General features: G+C 38.4%; 1 protein-coding gene across 9 annotated transcripts in view; it reads left to right on the forward strand.

The window, feature by feature from the left end:
* MYBPC1 (myosin binding protein C1) overlaps positions 1–19,161 on the forward strand; it is an 86,508-nt gene that overhangs the window by 50,736 nt on the left and 16,611 nt on the right. For 6 of the 9 annotated variants that reach the window (XM_043562319.1, XM_043562322.1, XM_043562325.1 and 3 more), the window contains 9 exons: positions 955–1,061; positions 1,373–1,506; positions 6,672–6,831; positions 7,871–7,975; positions 8,725–8,913; positions 9,785–9,919; positions 13,129–13,182; positions 14,161–14,328; positions 18,754–18,842. In XM_043562319.1, coding sequence (XP_043418254.1) covers positions 955–1,061; positions 1,373–1,506; positions 6,672–6,831; positions 7,871–7,975; positions 8,725–8,913; positions 9,785–9,919; positions 13,129–13,182; positions 14,161–14,328; positions 18,754–18,842 — 1,141 coding nt within the window. The remainder of the gene's footprint in view (positions 1–954; positions 1,062–1,372; positions 1,507–6,671; positions 6,832–7,870; positions 7,976–8,724; positions 8,914–9,784; positions 9,920–13,128; positions 13,183–14,160; positions 14,329–18,753; positions 18,843–19,161) is intronic. The other 3 variants (XM_043562323.1, XM_043562328.1, XM_043562326.1) reach the window with 1 other exon arrangement.

Consider the following 19,161-nt stretch of genomic DNA (forward strand, 5'->3'; position numbering starts at 1 on the left):
GGGGTTACTGGAGGGGGTGTGGGAGGGGGGATGGGATAAATGGGTAAGGGGCACTAAGGAATCTACTTCCTGAAATCATTGTTGCACTATATGCTAACTAATTTGGATGTAAATTTTAAAAAATTAAATTAAAAAAAGAAAGAAAGAACAATGACAAACGAATGAACAACAACAAAAAAAAAGGGGGCAAAAGAAAAACAAGCCATCAACTGATTCTTTCCATATAAACAGAAGGTTAAAGGAATGATACTGAATCCTATGGATTCAATCAAATGGATTAACTGTCCCTAACCGATAAGTGCCACATGACCTTCCCACAATTTTGGGGGGCAGACATAATATCCTAGAATATAGCAAAGATCTAAGGCAAGAGTTCTTAAACTTGGATCTAGGGATCCTGGTTGTGAATCTGGTTAAGATCATGAATGTACTCCAGGGGGTTCCCACAAATCCTCTGAAGTTGTAAGCCAAGTCTGTGTGTACAAAAATACATACTGTTCTCCAGAGAAAGGATCAATGGTGTCCATCAGATATTCGCTGATCCCCAAAAAGTTAAGAACTACTGCTTTTAGATTTGGCATGTAATGCCAAAATCAAGAATGTTCTTGGTAATTTTTTAAATCTTAAATTATGGCACTAGTGAGATGTTGTATTTTAGCCTTTTTTTAAAGCTATGTGATGAAAAAGGAATATTAGACTCTGTGCATAATAATCAGGCTGTATTTGTACAAATAATTTCATATACTCAAAAACGAATATTTGATGAAGATCCATAAATAGGATAATTAAGCCTTCGCATTTATATTCTCTCTCTCTGTTTCTTGGTCTGTCTTTCTCTCCAGCCTGGAGATAGGCTTATCTCTTAATCAGATAAAGTCCAGGTGTCTCTTCAGTTGGGCCATATACAATCTAAATCTTTGCAAATTCTTAGAAATGTTTTTCTAATTTCCTTAGAATCCACAAGTTAGTGATAGCCAATGCTCTTACTGAGGATGAAGGTGATTATGTATTTGCACCAGATGCCTACTCTGTTACTTTGCCTGCCAAAGTTCATGTTGTTGGTGAGTAGATAAATCATTGCAGAGTTGTGTTCTTGTTTTTTTGTTTTTGCTTACCATGGAAATATAACACATTCAAAACTGTGATATACATGAATTGGTGTAAGTCACTAAGCATAATAGTTGATTCTTAAGAAGTCTTACAATGGAGTAGCTTTGCAAGGTGCCAGGCACGAACTACTTTGACTCCTCTTATATTCTTTTTGGCCACATAAAATGTTGGTTCTACAAATATTTACCACTAGCAAAGTACTGGCCCAGATATTCACATGGAAATGATTGTCTGATAACAAAGGCCATATTTAATATTCTAGATCCTCCTAAGATCATCCTGGATGGTCTTGATGCTGACAATACAGTGACAGTAATAGCAGGAAGCAAGCTTCGTCTTGAAATTCCTGTCACCGGAGAACCACCTCCCAAAGCCCTTTGGAGCCGAGCAGATAAGGTTTGTTTTAAGTACACACACAGACACACAGACACACACACACACACACACACACACCACCACACCTCCTGCCTTCCGTTAGTCAAATGAAAGAAGAAAGCAAATAAATGTACAAGGGTACAGTATAGATGTAATTCCTTGGATTAAGAAAGATCACTGGTTTGGGGCGCCTGGGTAACTCAGTCGGTTGAGCATCCGACTTCGGCTCAGGTCATGAACTCACTGATTGTGAGTTAGAGCCCTGTGTCGGGCTCTGTGCTGACAGTTCAGAGCTCTCTCTCATAGCTCTGACAGCTGTGACAGCTCTCTCTGACAGCTCACAGCTCTCTCTCTCTCAAAAATAAATAAGGATTAAAAATTTTTAAAAAAAGAAAAATCACTGGTTTTCAGGCAAATATAATCATCATTCATCTACTTTTCATATTTCTGATTACCTACTATGTGACCAGGCATGTTTTCATGTGCTGTAAAGATCCCATTTTTCATTCTAATAAGTGTCAGGGAATGAAGTGGAAGAGAAATAGATAATGAATTAGTAAATAAACAATTGAACAAAATCACTGTGGATAGTAATAAGTGTTGTGAAGATTTTTTTAAAACAGTGTAATATGATTAGCAAGTGATTGCAAGGTAAATGACAATAGTCTCTATGAATGACAAAGAAACCATTATACAAAGATGAAAGGAAAAAGATTTCCAGGTAAAGTCAATGCAAGGGCAAAGGACAAGAAGAGAGGAAAAAATGAGCTTGATGTGTTGAAGGAACAGAAGAAAAGCCAGTGTGACTGGGTCAGAGTGAATAAGGAGGAAAATAATAAATAAGATTGGGTGGTAGACTAGTACTAGCTCAGGTGTCATTCTGTGGCTCCTAAAATAAAATGTGTTATGGGCAGTAAAACTATTCCGTACGATATTATAATTATGGACATATGTCATTATAGACTTGGCAAAACTCACAGACGTACAACATAAGAGTGAACCCTAATGTAAACTATAGACTTTGAATGATAATGATGTGTCAGTGTAGGCTCATTGATTATAAGAAATATACTGCTCTGATGTGGGATGTCAGTTGTGGAGGAGATTGGTTTGTGTGGGGGAGGGATTATATGAGAACTCTCTGTACTTTCCACAATTTTGCAGTGAGTCTAAATCTGACCCCAAAAATAATTTATTAATTAAAAAAAAGAGTTGAAGAGTGTTTTTTCCTTTTCTGTTTTCTGGAGGAAAAAACAAAAGAGCATCATTAAGCTTTGGAACAACTTGAAACAGTGAAATGTATGTGTAATTAGAGTCCCCAAAGAGAAGGACAGAAGAATATGTAAAGAAATTAGAGCTAAAATTTTCCAAATTTGATAAAAACTAAAATTGAAGATATAAGAAGCTCAATAAAATCTAAGCACAAAGAGCATTAATAAAACCACACCAACTTGATAATAAATTATATTAAATAAATAAATAACAAAAATAAAAAATATAAAGAAAAAAAGAAAAAACCACACCAAGACCCATTAAAATCAAATTGATCAAACCTTATGATTAACCAAAAAAAATGTTTTTAAGTAGACAGGGAAAAAAGTCACATTAAATATACAGAAATAAAGAAAAGAGTGACAGCAGATCTTTCTGGAAGCAAGGCAAGTGAGAGGACAGTGAGGCAACATCTTTAAAGAAAAAACTGTCAACCTAGAATACTATGAATTCTAAAAAATTCTATAAATTCTAAAAAAATATATCAACCTAGAATTCTATACTGAGTAAAAATTTCAGAAACAAAGGCAAAATAAAATTATTGTCAGATATATAAAAGCTGAAAGAAATAATCACTGGCAGACCTGTACTACAAGAAATGCTAAAAGAAGTCCTTAAGTCATAAGGAAAATAATGTCAGGTTGAATCATTTTCACAAAGGAACAAAGAGCATCAGAAATGATAACCGTGTGGATAAACATAAGAGTTTTTTTGTAGTATTTCAATCTCTTTAAAAGATAATTGACTGTTTAAACAAAAATAATAATAATATACTGTGTTGTTTGTACCATAAGTAAAATTTATGACAATAAAAACATAAGGTCAAGAAAAAAAAAAGAAGAATGGAAAGTAAGAATTAGGAGGGTGAAAAGGGAGGTATTGTTGTAATATCGCATGAAAGTAGACTGTGAAAAGTTAAAGATGTATACCATAAACCCTAAAGGAACCACTAAAATAATGAACAAAAAGTTATAGCTAATAAACCGACAAAGGATATAATATGAAATCACAAAAAATATTTAATTAATCTAAAAGAAGGCAGAAAAAGAGGCACAAAGAACAGGGCAAGTAGAAAACAAATAGCAAGATAATAGAATTGCAATAGAAAAATTGCAATAGAAAAACAGATAAATTAGAGATTTCAATACTTTTCTCTTAGTAGTTGCTAAAACAAGAAGACAGACCATCAGTAAGGATATTTAAGATGTGAACAATACTGGCAACCATCTTGATCTAACTGACATTTACAGAATACTCCAATGACACATACAGAATGGGCATTGTTTTATAGTTTTTTTTAATGCTTTTATTTATTTTTGAGACAGAGAGAGAGCATGAGCAGGGGAGGGGTGGAGGGAGAGGGAGACACAGAATCTAAAGCAGGCTCTAGGCTCTGAGCTGGCAGCACAGAGCCCGATGCGGGGCTTGAACTCACAGACTATGAGATCATGACCTGAGCTGAAGTCGGATCATGACCTGAGCTGAAGTCGGACGCTTGACCGACTCAGCCACCCAGGCGCCCCCAGAATGAGCATTATTTTAAAATTGCATATGGAGGAGTGACTGTATGGTTCAGTTGGTCAAGCGTCCGACTTCGCCTCAGGTCATGATCTCAAAGTTTGTGAGTTCACGGGGCTTTGTGCTAACAGCTCAGAGTCTGGAGCCTCCTTCTGATTCTGTGTCTCCCTCTCACTCTCCCCCTCCCCAGCTTGTTCCCTCTCCCTGCCTCTCTCAAAATAATAAACATTAAAAAAAATTAATTGCGTATGGAAAATGTCTAAGATAGACCATAAGTAAGTCTCAACAAATGTAAAAGGATTAAAGGAATACTACTAACAGTAAAAAAGAATGAATTACTGATGTATGCAACAACTTGGATGAATAATTATGCTGAATGAAAGAAGCTCAACAACAACAACAACAATTATTTTAAAAAACTGCTAAAATTTAAAAAAAAAAAAAAAAGAAAGAAAGAAGGGGCGCCTGGGTGGCGCAGTCGGTTAAGCGTCCGACTTCAGCCAGGTCACGATCTCGCGGTCTGTGAGTTCGAGCCCCGCGTCAGGCTCTGGGCTGATGGCTCGGAGCCTGGAGCCTGTTTCCGATTCTGTGCCTCCCTCTCTCTCTGCCCCTCCCCTGTTCATGCTCTGTCTCTTTCTGTCCCAAAAATAAATAAAAAACGTTGAAAAAAAAATTTAAAAAAAAACTGCTAATACCAAATACAAGGATATGGAACAATCAAACTCTCATACATCACTGGTAAGAATGCAAAATGGTCCACCCACTTTGGAAAACAGTTTGGTAGTTTTTTTTTTTATAAAGTTAAACATGCACTTTACCATACAATCCTATAGTGAAATTCCTAGCTATCTACCCTAGAGAAATGAAGACATATGTCCACACAAAAACTTGTACATAAATGTTTATAACAGCTTTATTTATAATTGTCAAAACTTGGAAACAACCCAAAAGTCCAATGGTACAAACATACAGTTTGTACATGCATAACCCAACTGCACATGGAATATACAATAGAATACTACTCAGCAGTAAAACAGAAGGTACTAGTAATACATGTAGCAACATGGTTGAATCTAAACAGCATCATACTGAGTGAAATAAGACAGATCCAAAAGACTACATACTGTTTGAGTCTGTTATATGAACATTCTGGAAAAAGGAAAACTAGAGAGATAAATAACAGATTGGTGGTTGCCAGGGACCAGAGTGTAGGGGTGAATGAGTTGACAGTGAAGGAACATGGGGACACTGTTGGGGATCATGGAAATGGTATGTATCTTGATTGTGGTGGTGGTAGTTACACAATCACACAAATTTGTCAGAATTCATAGAACTCTATGTATAAAAAGTGTGAATTTTACTCTATGTAAATTATATAGCACAACAGACAAGCAAACAAAATATAGAAAACTAAAGAAGATAATGCAACACCACCCTAAGTATTTTCTTTTCACATTAAAAATAAAGCAGAAAATCTTTTACAATCTTAAGATTTGAATTTGGCTAATATGAGAAAATTTTGTTCTATTATAAAACAGAAGAATTATGAAAACTATCTCAGGTATTCTTATTGTTCTCACAATCTTATGTTATTGAAGACTTATGAGTCCTAATCCAGACACAAAAAAGTAAAGAGTTAATTTAATAGTTATTAGAAAATTACCCAGTTTCTAAATTACCTTGACCTTCTCTGTTTTTTCTCTTTGTATGCTGGCTATTCATTGTCATATAGGAAATATGACCTAGGAATCAGAAAAATGGAATGCTACTTCAAATTTCTGGTTTAAGAAAGAAAGAAGGAAAGAAGTCAGGTAGAAGAAAAGGAGGAAAAGGAAGAAGAGGAGGAGAAAGAGAAAATAAAGAAAGAAAATATAATGGAAGGCCCAACCTCACTCTGTCTTTACTTTGGGAATTAGATATTCATTCATTCATTCTGTCCTATTAGAAGGGAAAAATCAATACTCAATAACTTGTAAGGAAAACTGGCATTGTGGTCTTCTTCAACCCTTTTCAGTATTTCTAAATTTTCAAGACACATAAATAAGCAAGTCATGATTAGTTCTTAAATATTTAATTTCATGTACAAAGAGACTCCTCTACTAAAATAACACTTCTGCACTCCTATTTTTAGTCCTCCAGCTTTCTCTTTGGTGGGTTCGTGCTTAGTGGGCTTTGGAGACAAATCCCAGTTCTTCTCATTGTTAGCCATGTGGCCCTGAGCCACAGCTTTCTCCTGTAATATGGGATGTTAACACCTTTATCTTTAGGGTTGGTGGAGGATTACATTAAGAACATGTATTTTAGGCCTTAGCACCACATCCAGCTTAAGTTCTAAGGTACTTTGGAATAGTCCTTGTCATATAGGTCATGCCGTATTTTGTTTCTCTCCTTCTTAGGCTATTATGGAGGGCAGTGGCCGGATAAGAGCAGAATCTTACCCTGACAGCAGCACTCTGGTTATTGACGTCGCTGAAAGAGATGACTCTGGTGTTTACCACATAAATCTGAAAAATGAAGCTGGGGAAGCACATGCAAGCATCAAGATTAAAGTTGTGGGTAAGTCCTCTGGGTCAACAAACTTCTAGAATCAAGTTTACATGTCCATATCCAGAGTAGACTTTGCCAGCTCTTGGTTCTCTCAACTCTTCTGGGTAGTCAACAAATGAAATACAGATAGCTATGTTTTATAAATCACCATTGTTCTTTTTCTACCTTTCCCATTCCTTTTCTTTCCTGTCCTTCCCTTCCCTTCTCTTCGTGTCTTCTTTTATCTTGCCCAGAGGTCCAATTGCAGGAATGTGTAACTAAAGTTAACTGTTTGGGGTTGCTGGTCATTAGCTCTCCACAGTTGTATTCCCTTCAGTTTCCTTTAAAGTCACTGAAACAATCACTAAACAATTTCCAACATCACAATCATTGTAGAAGAGTAAGATTTGCCTTAGTCCTTAGATGACGACTTAGGTGTATTTTTCCTAAGCTTGAAACCAAGTGAAATGAGTCCAGCAGATTATTGGTGGTCCAAGCTCTCATGATCTCTTCATCTCACTTTATTTCTCCCTTAAGAATCATATTTCAAATGGACCAGAAACTAAGGTCACTTTATCAGACACTGAATTATGTTAATAAGATATGGTAACTTGCCATTTTTGACTTGGATTTTTACCAGTCAACATCTTGATTCTTCCAACTGATTTACAGTTCACTTTGTAGTTCAAAACAAAACACAACACGAAATCACATCTGATATTTATGCAATAATTTCTTGTTTACTGTTTTCAAGGTAAAGGACAAGTATCTGGAGTTCCATATGGGGCTTGCTCTCTAATGTTGTGACACTGGTTTAAAGGACTTGAATACATATTATATTTATCTTTATTGGGCTCACCTTCCCTTATCCCATATGGAGCATGACTTTTTGCCCAAATTAGTTACTACATGCATTTCGATAAACATGGAAAAGTATTCAGAAAAAACACTGCTTCTATGATTATTACCAAAAACTGATTTCCAATTAACATTTTTCTTGTGCTCTCACTTACTCTTACTTTATTTTACTTTTTCTATCCTATTCTATTCCATTATTTGTTTGCTACAGACATCCCTGATCCTCCAGTGGCACCAAATGTGACAGATGTGGGAGATGATTGGTGCATCATGAACTGGGAGCCTCCTGTCTATGATGGAGGGTCCCCAATCTTAGGTAACTGCATGTCGGTCAATCTGTGAAACCACCATTGAAGTTGAAGTCCTCTTTATGCTTATTAGTACAGAGCATATTTTAAAATATTGCATGTAGAAGAAAACCTATTCTACTATGACTTTAAATATCCATTCAAATTGAAATATATTTTGGGATTCTTTATAAGTACTTGAGATTAAAATAACTCTGATGAATATCATCTGACTGTTCCCTTTTTTGTTTGACATCTACATTTAATATCTAGTTTTGCAACATCTATAGGTTTAACTTTAAGTTGTTCTAATCAGTAAATATCTAGCTCCATAGAATTATGTCTATGAAAAAAAAATTTTTAGAGATAAATACTTAGAAGAATTTGCTTCCCTGTGGAACAAGAATTTTTTCTATTTGAAACTCACAAAAGTGAGTTTTCCCTCTTCTAACCTACATTGTTTGGACTCCTAGCCAAATCTATTACTCAACTGTAACAATGGTATTTCTATGGTCTATATAGCTGTGATTTATTTTTCTCTCTTATCTTCCTGTACAATTTTAATTTTTTTCTAGTCCTATTACTTTTATCTATATCCTATGATGTTAATGTTTGTATTCCCTATAATTTCTCTCAAATAACTGGTTAAATAAGGTGGCTTAAAAATATATGCATACCTGACTATTTTACTTAGAGATTTTATGAATTCTAATATCTGACAAAGTTTAATTTTGGAAGCCATGGAAAAACCTTAGTTTCCATTTCGTGTCACCTACAGGATACTTTATTGAGAGGAAAAAGAAACAAAGCTCCAGATGGATGAGGCTAAATTTTGATCTCTGCAAAGAAACAACTTTTGAGCCCAAGAAGATGATTGAAGGTGTAGCTTATGAGGTCCGCATCTTTGCAGTCAATGCTGTTGGTATCTCCAAGCCCAGTATGCCCTCCAAGCCTTTTGTTCCTTTGGGTAAGTCAGGAGATGTGTCTCTGTCATGGAAATCATTGCCCTGACTTGTGACTGCTCCCTCCAACTTCTAACAAGGCTTCTTAGAGTGATGGGTGAGCAGGAGGTTGGAGGTGGTTAGGGGCACCTAAGAAATTGAAAAACAACTTTGGTAGAACTGAATGTCTTCATAGTGTAGACCCTGGAATTTATTACCAGAATTCCGGTGAAAGCTGTATGTGGATCTGGTTGCTGCTTCCCACTGAAAACACAAAGCTGAGCCACTGACACATGACCACTCCCCATTTGTCCTTCTGAAGGTATAACTCAGGACCTATGTGTAAACACTATAACTAAACAGAGACCACTTCTACAAAGCACTCTTGAAAACTAGTCTCTTTGCTTTACCATCACACCTTAAATGTTATCTAATGAACTAACAAAGTCAGCTCAGTAAAGGCAAAGAAATAGAAGATAAGATGTTTTCCTCTTTTATGGTAGTGAAGTACTACTTTTTTTCAATAGAAAGAAGATTCAGTACAGGATTTATACTTTAAAATTAGAGGGTTATGGGAAATTTACTCTGGATCATTAGATCTCAAACTCTAACTTTTTTCAACTTCCTTGGGCCTCCCAGCCTCTCATGCCAACCTCCCAAACTGGAGGGAAAGTGTGGCAGCTTTTCTGAAATTGTCCACGCCTAGCAGATCTTTACCTTCCACGCAGCATATCCTCAAGGAGTCTTCACTGAATTTTATTAAGACATAGGCCTCTCTGTATATTTTTATTTATATCCTAGTTAATTTTTATCACAGCTTGTGCTGTAACACCATAGTTAATCATTTCTTCTGTTTCTTTCTTTTCTTTCTTTCTTTTTTGTTTTTTATCTTTGAAGCTGTAACCAGCCCTCCTACACTTCTGGCCGTTGACTCTGTAACTGACACCACTGTCACAATGAAGTGGAGGCCCCCGGACCAGATTGGTGCAGCAGGTTTAGATGGCTATGTGCTAGAGTATTGCTTTGAAGGAAGTAAGTACAACTCGTAGTTAAAATGAATACCATCATCAATAGGTGAGATACTCCCCCCTTTCTTTTGTTATCATTCTGGGGAACTCTTCTCCTTCCTACCAAAAATGACAACAAGCAAAAGTCTTCCTTCTAAGATGGATAAAAATTTAGCCCTTTTTTGGTACTTGATGCTAACAAATGGAGATCTCAAAAATATACTAGATAGGCGGCCAGATTAGACACCACGATAAGTCTAAGACATAGAAAGAAGGGATTCTGACAAAACTTCAGGGATTTCCACTTCTTGAATTGGTGGAGTTAAATTGCACCAAGAAAAATAAAAGTCTAGTTAGGATGAAGCAAGTTGGACATTCTAAACCCTATACAGAGTAGAGGTCTGCTATCAAAAAAGCTGCCTACTTCTGGGTAATAAAGGGAGACTATATATTTGGCTAGCTGCTGATCATGCCTTAAAGAAGAAGAAGAAGAGGAGGAGGAGGAGGAGGAGGAGGAGGAGGAGGAGGAGAAGAAGAAGAAGAAGAAGAAGAAGAAGAAGAAGAAGAAGAGAAGCAGGAGGAGGAGGAGGAGGAGAAGCAGGAGGAGGAGGAGGAGGAAGAGAATTAAGAACAACTTTCAGTGGCAGCATTAAATCCCAGAGGGTGTAAGCAATAGGTTTGACATGTGACAGGAATTTGTCTCAGTATATAAAAATGTAATCACTGAAATTTAGAAGGAGAAGAGAAACAATTAAAAAACTTGTTGATAGAAATAATAGACAAAGAGAAAACGACACAAGAAAATATGGGCCAGAGTGTACCTAAAACCAAAAATGATGTGAAATTCACTGAAAGCCTGTTGTGTTTTTGGTATCCTGCTTGTCATGATTTGAAAATGGATGTCTAAAACTGTCCCAGTTTGAACTCAGCCTCCACTCTAGATGAGGTAAGTAAACAACCCACTGGGGAAGCTTGTACATATCACCACAAATGATAGGCCAAGATTTAGCCTCTGAGAAAGCTCTTTGGACTCCAAACTTTAATGTGGATCTTATCTGAAGGAAAGAGAGACTACAGAGCACATTTGGGAAATGAGGAATATGACTACAAAGGCACCCTCCCAGGAGGAAAACCTCTGGAGAAGAAACTTCCTATGAGAGAAAACTGCGGCAAAGGAAATCCCAGGCCCCTGGATTGGGGCACCCCTGGAAACCACCATTGGTGCTGGTTGGGAGGGAACAAGAGACGGGGGGGACAAGGCATCCTGGTAGCAGTTCCACTGACATGTGCTCTGCTCACAGAGCACACTGCTTCATTTCTCCAGGGCTTAGAAAGCCACTAACTAAAACTAGTAGGGGCATTATGAGAAAGTTCCCAGGCATCCCAGCATAGGAGGGGGGTAGTGTCACTAATGCAAAAAGGTAAATTCTTGAGCACTTCAGAATATGGTTTATTCCCATTCTATTCCTCTCCCATTTCAAAAACTTATGAGTACTCCACTCTGTTATTTATATCACCCCACCAGCAAAATCTCCCCATCTTACATGTGATGTGGCTGCTGAGCACGAACATTTGTGTTTGTATGAAACAGAGCAAATTCTTTACTCTTTTCTTTCTGCTAGGTTTAAAAAGTAAGAAGATACAGCAAAATGATAGATGCCTGTCATTTTGATGTTACCCACCTTAGATAAAATACAACGAAGTGTATTTTACATAATTTTGTGTGTGATCTGTGTAGATACATATGTATACGGGTATATACATATGTATATGTACACAGTCATTATTATGTATATATTTTGCCACATAACGTTTTGGAATTAGCTTTCTATGGAAGTTCTTTCATAACGTGTATATCTTTCTTCTCGCAGTCTTTTCTTTCTTTATGTGGCTGCCCTATTCTTCATTCTTTTTAATGGCTGTTGTCCTCCAGACTAATTTTCTGTAGTGTTTAATGCTTTTAGATATGTCAGGTTTTATTCTGTAAGAGAATTCTTTCTTTTATAAGATCGTGTGTTGGTTTTGACTCTGCCTTTCTCTTGTTTTTGTTTTTAATGCCTGCAGCACATTACTCTTCTTTGTTTTCTTCCTTCACTCTAGCTCTTTCTTTTCGTTCTTAAAAATTCTCCTCATGTATCAAACAACTTTCGTATTCCTTCCCCATCCCCTGGACACCGTTTTCTTTCTCTGTTTTCCTCAAAGTGGTTCAAACGTAAAGGGATGGGCTATTTTTGTTCCCCTCTGATCTTGTTTCGTCCTGTCTTCTCTTGAAATTTCTCCTTTACTAGTTCTTCACTATTTCAAGCACGTTTTCTGTCTCCTATTTTCACTTTCTCATCAACTGTCTCTTCACTATGAAAATATCAGCACAGTGACTCCCAACCTGACCATTGGCTTAAAGAGGTTTCTTTTTCAGTGTCCTTAAGTAATTTTTATCATCCACATGCCCTTGCAGCCACCAGGATATTTTGGCTCCCTGCTCCTTTTCCCAGATACTCCTAGAAGGGATGGGATAAGAGAGAGGAGAAGGTTCCAAGGGGTTCCACTCCCCTGCTCCTCTCCTGATAACAGGTGAAAAGGCATCATCCCAAACCAGTGGGAGTATGCCCACAACCACCCCATGAGCCAGCAACATTCCCTCCAGTCACGTGGAATGCAGGGACCCAGGCATGCTCAATTTGTTTTCTTGACTGCAGAACTTGTTGTTATGGCAACCAGAGGCTGCCTGGGAAGACAGGGCTGGCTTTATCCTGAGTGCCTTCACTCCCAGACTGTGATGATTGAACCCCATAGCAGGAGTTCTGTGTTACCTGGGTGCCTGGGAGGACCCTCCCTGGCTGGGGTCACAGGGACAGGTGAAAAGATTGTTCCACTGTGTGCTGCTCCCCTATGGAGTCCGGGACCCGCTCCTCCTTTCTCTTCAGGGTCTTGCTTTGTTCCTCTCTACCTCTTGTTCCCACAGCTGGAGGTGCCCAGCCTCTTGTCTCCTCTTCTTCTCTGTGGCAGATGCCTCAGGACAAAAACCACAGTCTGAACACAGTAGGCTGTGGATCTCCTGAGGAACTACCCACCCCCCCACCCCAATGTGTTTGGTCTCTTCCGTCACTGCTCTGAAGACAAATATCTTTGCATACTTTGCATACTTTACTAACAGAGAATGCTGACTACTGATACGATATTCTTCTGGTGTGAAAGTGGGTGTCTTTAATTAATTTTAATGACGGATTCTCAAAGGTACATCAGCAAAACAGTCTGATGAAAATGGGGAGGCTGCATATGACCTACCAGGTAAAGTATTCTATGAAAGCTTTCAAACTTTCTTACTATATGATACAGTTTCTGGGAATGTTCCATGACCAAGCATGAAGTACACCTACCACCCACACATGAAAAAGTCCTTAGAGATCAAGGGGGTGGGCAGGCATTGAGCTAATAATGTGGGATCCAAGCCTCCCCCAACCAACCCTGTGGGCATAATGCATGCAAACTTTCAGAAGTTGAAATATTTGCAACCCTTGAATGCTGGGTTCAAATTCTCTTTATGTTATAGATAAAGCTACCAAAACCTTTTAAAAATATCATCATTTTTGATTGAAGTGAAAGAATTATGCCAATACCTTATAAGCCTTGTCTCCAGGGCTGTGTTTCCTGTCTGCCGTGGATATTAGCTTCTTATATTCATAAATGGAAGCATTATCAGACTCCCTATGCACATATGAGTGCCTCGTAAGAAAAAAACAACCAAGATAAAACAGGGAGATTATATAACTATAAAGGTTTGTGTCTCTCATTCGTAAGAATAGTATTTTCTTGTTCTTCTGAACTTTAACATATGTAGATGGCTAAATGTCATGAGTATGTCAATCCTTATGAAACTGAATTGGAGTAAAACTGCTACAAAATTCTTGGGGACAGGTACTGTGATTCAGGATACTGTAGTATCACCTCAGTATCCTGAATCATAGTGACTGTCCCCAAGAATTCAGGATACTCTAGTATCATAGTATCCTGAATAAGAGGTTTTTCAGAAATAGCAGAATCTGATTATCCTTCTTCCTGTTACTTACATTAGCCATTCTAGGCCATTTTCATTTAAATATGAAAAATGCCTACCCATGTAATGTGAGTCCATACCAAAATAATATTTCCTCCAACTGATTTAATTGTAAGTAAAATACTAGTTTGGAGTCGACCGTACCAGTTAGGATGATTTTTTTTCACTAAACACCATTTCTCCTTCTTGTCCTTTTCTTTTATGAATTTTAGCCGAGGATTGGATAGTTGCAAACACAGATCTGATCGATAAGACCAAGTTCACCATCACAGGTCTGCCTACAGATGCAAAGATCTTTGTTCGCGTGAAGGCTGTGAACGCCGCGGGCGCCAGCGAGCCCAAATACTACTCCCAGCCCATCCTGGTGAAGGAAATCATAGGTAAGTGGCAAGGCTTTCAAAACTTTGTCTCCATTTCATGTTATTTGATTTTGCTTTTTAACCCCTTTCTTTCTCAAAACCTCCTATTTTGCTGTCCCTCCTTTGATGTATTTGTAAATGCCTCCTGGGAGTTAGAAATGAACAAAACAGCTCTTATTTACCAGTGTGGAGGTCAGCTCAGAGTCTGTAACTTGGAATGAGGACCAGCTAGCTAACCTCCCCAGGCTCTGAGCCGGCTCTGGCGGGGCTGCCCGTTCCCACGGAGGGAGCGTGAATGCAGCGGTGCCAACTTCAGCAACGTGGCACCAGTGGGTCTGCAAGGCCAGAGCCGTCTTCATGGTGAGATGAACGCATTATTTGCCCTTTTCAGCGTCTGACCTCCGCCCTGACGGTGCAAAAGCAATGGCGAGTAAAACCACAGGTGCCTCAGCACAGGTCAAGTCAGAGCCACGGAACCAGACTAGTTCTTTCCGTCTTCCTCACCACCTTGCACTCGGAGTTAAAATCAGACGGCCGGCTTTGCCTTGGCATGTTCTTGCTGAAGCATAAAAATTATCCATTTATTAAACCTTGGTCCTCGAGTACACATTTTTCCTACCTCTATGTGGCAGTGAAATGCAAAGTATATATAAAGACCTCACGCTGCGTGCTATAGCACAGTGGTTGTCTGTAGAAAGAGGGCTGGTACAACTGAGCCAGAGGCTGAACTAGTGACTTTTCTCACACAGTTCCATTTTACTTGAAAAAATGGCCACTTGGCAGGCATTTTTAAGAAAACAAATGGAATGAGCCTGTCACTGTGAAGAAAGCAACTTAGAGTTTTTGTTGTCAGCCTTTCAATGAAAAAATGTGAACTTTGAAGCAAAAATTGGAATTTTGGGAAACTCATATCCATCGCCATGGACTTGACAGCCCTCAACACTTAAAAACTTTTCTCATGAAAAAATTTTTTTTCTCATGAAATAGGTGGTGATATTAATAAATGTAGTTTTTATATTGAATAAGGGAATATGTCAACATTTAGAAGATCTACGTAATGTGGTGAAGTGATGTTTTCCATTAAAAATATGCATGGGTAAGATTTACATTAAAAATGTAAGATAGATTAGTGGATTTTAATGTAACAGAGTATGAAAAGTTAATTGAAGTGGCTTCAGATTCCATGCTGCAGCTCACCTTTAAGAAATCACAATTTATCATGTTTTAGTGTAGGAGCAAAAAGGAATATCCATAATTGTCTGAAAAGTTTATTAAAATATTTCTCCTGTCTGTGCAAAGCCAGATTTTCTTCATTTAAATGACTTCAGCCAATACAACACATTACAACAGACTGAACACAGAAACAAATAGGAGACTCCAGATATCCTCTATTAAGTCAGACATTAAATAGATTTGCTAAAATATAAAATAATTCCATTAAAATGTCATTTATGTTGTTATCTTTAAATTAACAACTAGATATTTGAAAAGTTCAGTTTTAATTTCTAATATGGTAAATATTGATAAACCCACATAAGCAGAAGCTGAGAAATTGCTTTTTTGGGAAGGGTCCTTGATAATTTTTTTTCTTTTTCTAAATTTTTTTTTTTGACGCTTATTTATTTTTGAGACAGAGAGAGTATGAACAGGGGAGGGTCAGAGAGAGAGAGGGAGACACAGAATCTGAAACAGGCTCCAGGCTCCGAGCTGTCAGCACAGAGCCCTACGCGGGGCTTGAACTCACAGAACCACGAGATCATGACCTGAGCCGAAGTCAGATGCTCAACCGACTGAGCCACCCAGGCGCCCCGGGTCCTTGATAATTTTTAAGAGTATGTTAGAAAACTGAGACCAAAACATTTGAGAGTTCCTGTTCCAGGGGAAAGAACACTGGACTGGGGGCCTGGATATCTAAGTTCTAGACCATGTCTGCCACAGACAATTGGGAGTGAGTTACAGGATGGATGGATGGATGGATGGATGGATGGATGGATGGATGCAAGAAAGCATGAAGAGTGGGGCGCCTGGATGACTCAGTTGGTTAAGCGTCTGACTTTGGCTCAGGTCACAATTTCATGGTTCATGAGTTCAAGCCCCGTATCGGGCTCTGTGCTGACAGCTCAGAGCCTGGAGTCTGCTTTGGATTTCATGTCTCCCTCTCTCTGCCCTTCTCTCACTCATACTCTGTCTCTCTGTCCATCTCTTAAAAATAAATAAACAATGGGGCGCCTGGGTGGCGCAGTCGGTTAAGCGTCCGACTTCAGCCAGGTCACGATCTTGCGGTCCGTGAGTTCGAGCCCCGCGTCGGGCTCTGGGCTGATGGCTCAGAGCCTGGAGCCTGTTTCCGATTCTGTGTCTCCCTCTCTCTCTGCCCCTCCCCCGTTCATGCTCTGTCTCTCTCTGTCCCAAAAATAAAATAAACGTTGAAAAAAAAAATTAAAAAAAAAAATAAACAAACATTAAAAATTTTTTCTAAAAATAAGCATGAAGAGTATACATTTTCTTAGTAGATTCAGAAGCCAATCTTTTTAAGTTGAATCCTGTTTCCATCATTTATTAGCTAGTGACCTCAGATAAGAGACTTGATCTTCCTGAGCCTTAATTTGTTCATCTGCAAAATGGAGATAATAATAGTATTTGACAAGAGTGCCTGGGTGGCTTGGTCAGTTAAGTGTCTGAGTTTGGCTCAGATAACAATCTCACAGTTCATGAATTCGAGCCCCATGTCAGGCTCTGGAGCCTGCTTTGGATTCTGTGTTGTCCTCTCTCTCTCTGCTCCTCCCCTGCTCACACTCTGTCTCTGTCTCAAAAATAAATAAACTTTGAAAAAAAATTTTTAATAATAGTACTTGACACATCAAGAGTCTATCAGAATTAAATATATTGATCCATGTTGCTGCTTTACAGAGTGTTTGCCACATAATAAGCTCTCAATATGTGTTAGCTTTTATTATGATGATGGTTTCGTTTACTACAGAATCTGGCTGAGTCTCCTTTTCCTTATATGTAAAGTTAGGGAGTTACACGATCTCCAAATTCTCTTCCAATCCCAACAATCAGTAATCATCATCATCATCATCATCATCATCATCTCCTCAAGTTTATTGAACACCTACTGTTCTCAACCATTAATCCTCACAACAATTGTACAAATTAGGTGCTTTCATCATCCTGATTTTATGGAACAGGTGTCTGAAACCAGAACTACCATGTATCAGATCCAGGACTCAAACTCAGATCTCTAACTCAGAAGTTCATGCTTCTAAGTAGAGCATAGGACTCAAGCCTGACTCCAGGTTCTTTTTTTTTTTTTTTTTTTTTTTTTTTGAGAGAGAGAGGACACAAGTGAGCAAGAGGCAGAGAGAGAGAGAGAGAGAGAGAATAAATGAATCCCATGAGGGGCAGAGAGAAAGAGAGAGAGAGAAGCATGACTCACCCAAAGCGGGGTTCATGTTCACCTGAAGTGGGGCTTGAGTTCACCTGAAGTAAGGCTCGAGCTCACCCATTGCAGGACTCAAACTCTCGAACTGTGAGATCATGACCTGAGCCAAAATCAAGAGTCAGATTCTTAATCGACTGAGCCACCCACCCAGGTGTCCCAAGGCTAACTCCAGGTTCTAATCCTGGCTGTGTCACCAAGGGCACATTACTCAACCTCCTATCCTCCTGTTTCTTTATCATAAAGTAAAATAGTACCTATCCTACAAGGTGGCCTTGAGGTTTAAATTAGTCCCTTCATCAAAAGTGTTTAGTCCAGTGTCTGCCATATACTAAGCCCTCAAGTGCTGACACCTGTCTCATCCCTGTGAACCTATGAGCCTTTGACTTCCTGCTTCTGATGGGTTTGCAACAACATGCTCTAGTATCTTTATGGTGTTTAATTAATGAACATTAATACATAGTGGGCTAGGGCCACCTATTATGTACCTCGTAGCCACATGGGGAGAAAGTTACTATCCAATTCCAACAGAATTACCTAAATAACAAGTGCTAGGTACTAAAATTTTGTTTTGTTTTTTTCTGGTGAGAAAAGGTGGGCACTCCTATCAGCTAATGTGGTGCCTATGGATCTTTTGTGGAATGTTCATTGCAGAATGCATTTGCTGTCAGAAACTGAAAAATATATATAAAATCCTAAGAGAAAACTTGGTGTCTTTCTATAAAGTTGTTTTAGACTTATAATGACTGTAAAAATAGGAGGTTGCTATAAAATCAAGGATGTCAAGGATAAGTTCTGTTGAGTCAGACTGTGAAAATATCTCTGCTTGAAGAAAGCATTTAGAACTAAAATTACCATACATAATCTTTTAATGGCACATCTAAGATTTTACTGTTGAGACATCAGCACAAGAATATCCCAGTGACTCTCATGCTAGCATGCTTATGTAAGCCTATTTCCAGTGTACTCTACTGATCACAAAATTATGCTGTTCTGCCCTCACTCAGAGCCTCCGAAGATTCGCATCCCAAGGCACCTGAAGCAAACCTATATCCGCAGAGTTGGAGAAGCTGTCAATCTGGTTATACCTTTCCAGGTAATAATTCAGGGGCACTTATTTTCTCTTTCCAGTGCTGGGGTGTTTAAGAAGCAGAGACAGGTACTCTAGCACTTAAATTCATCATGACCCAGGACTTCCTCAGAGGGAAAGTAGATAAATAATGCAAGAGATCTGGGGAGTGATTAAACAATCTCGTGCTTGTTGAGAAATCTATCAAACTGATAGATTTTCATTCTGCATGAGATAAATGACACCTAGCTTGGACTGGTCTGAAGACAGGGACTACAGTGGGGCAGAGAGGAAACACCAAGGAGATAGCAAAACAAGAAATGCTTGAAGATTCTTTCTGGTCCTA

Source organism: Prionailurus bengalensis, chromosome B4 (genome assembly GCF_016509475.1).
Source record: "Prionailurus bengalensis isolate Pbe53 chromosome B4, Fcat_Pben_1.1_paternal_pri, whole genome shotgun sequence".
Taxonomy (NCBI): Eukaryota; Metazoa; Chordata; class Mammalia; order Carnivora; family Felidae; genus Prionailurus; species Prionailurus bengalensis.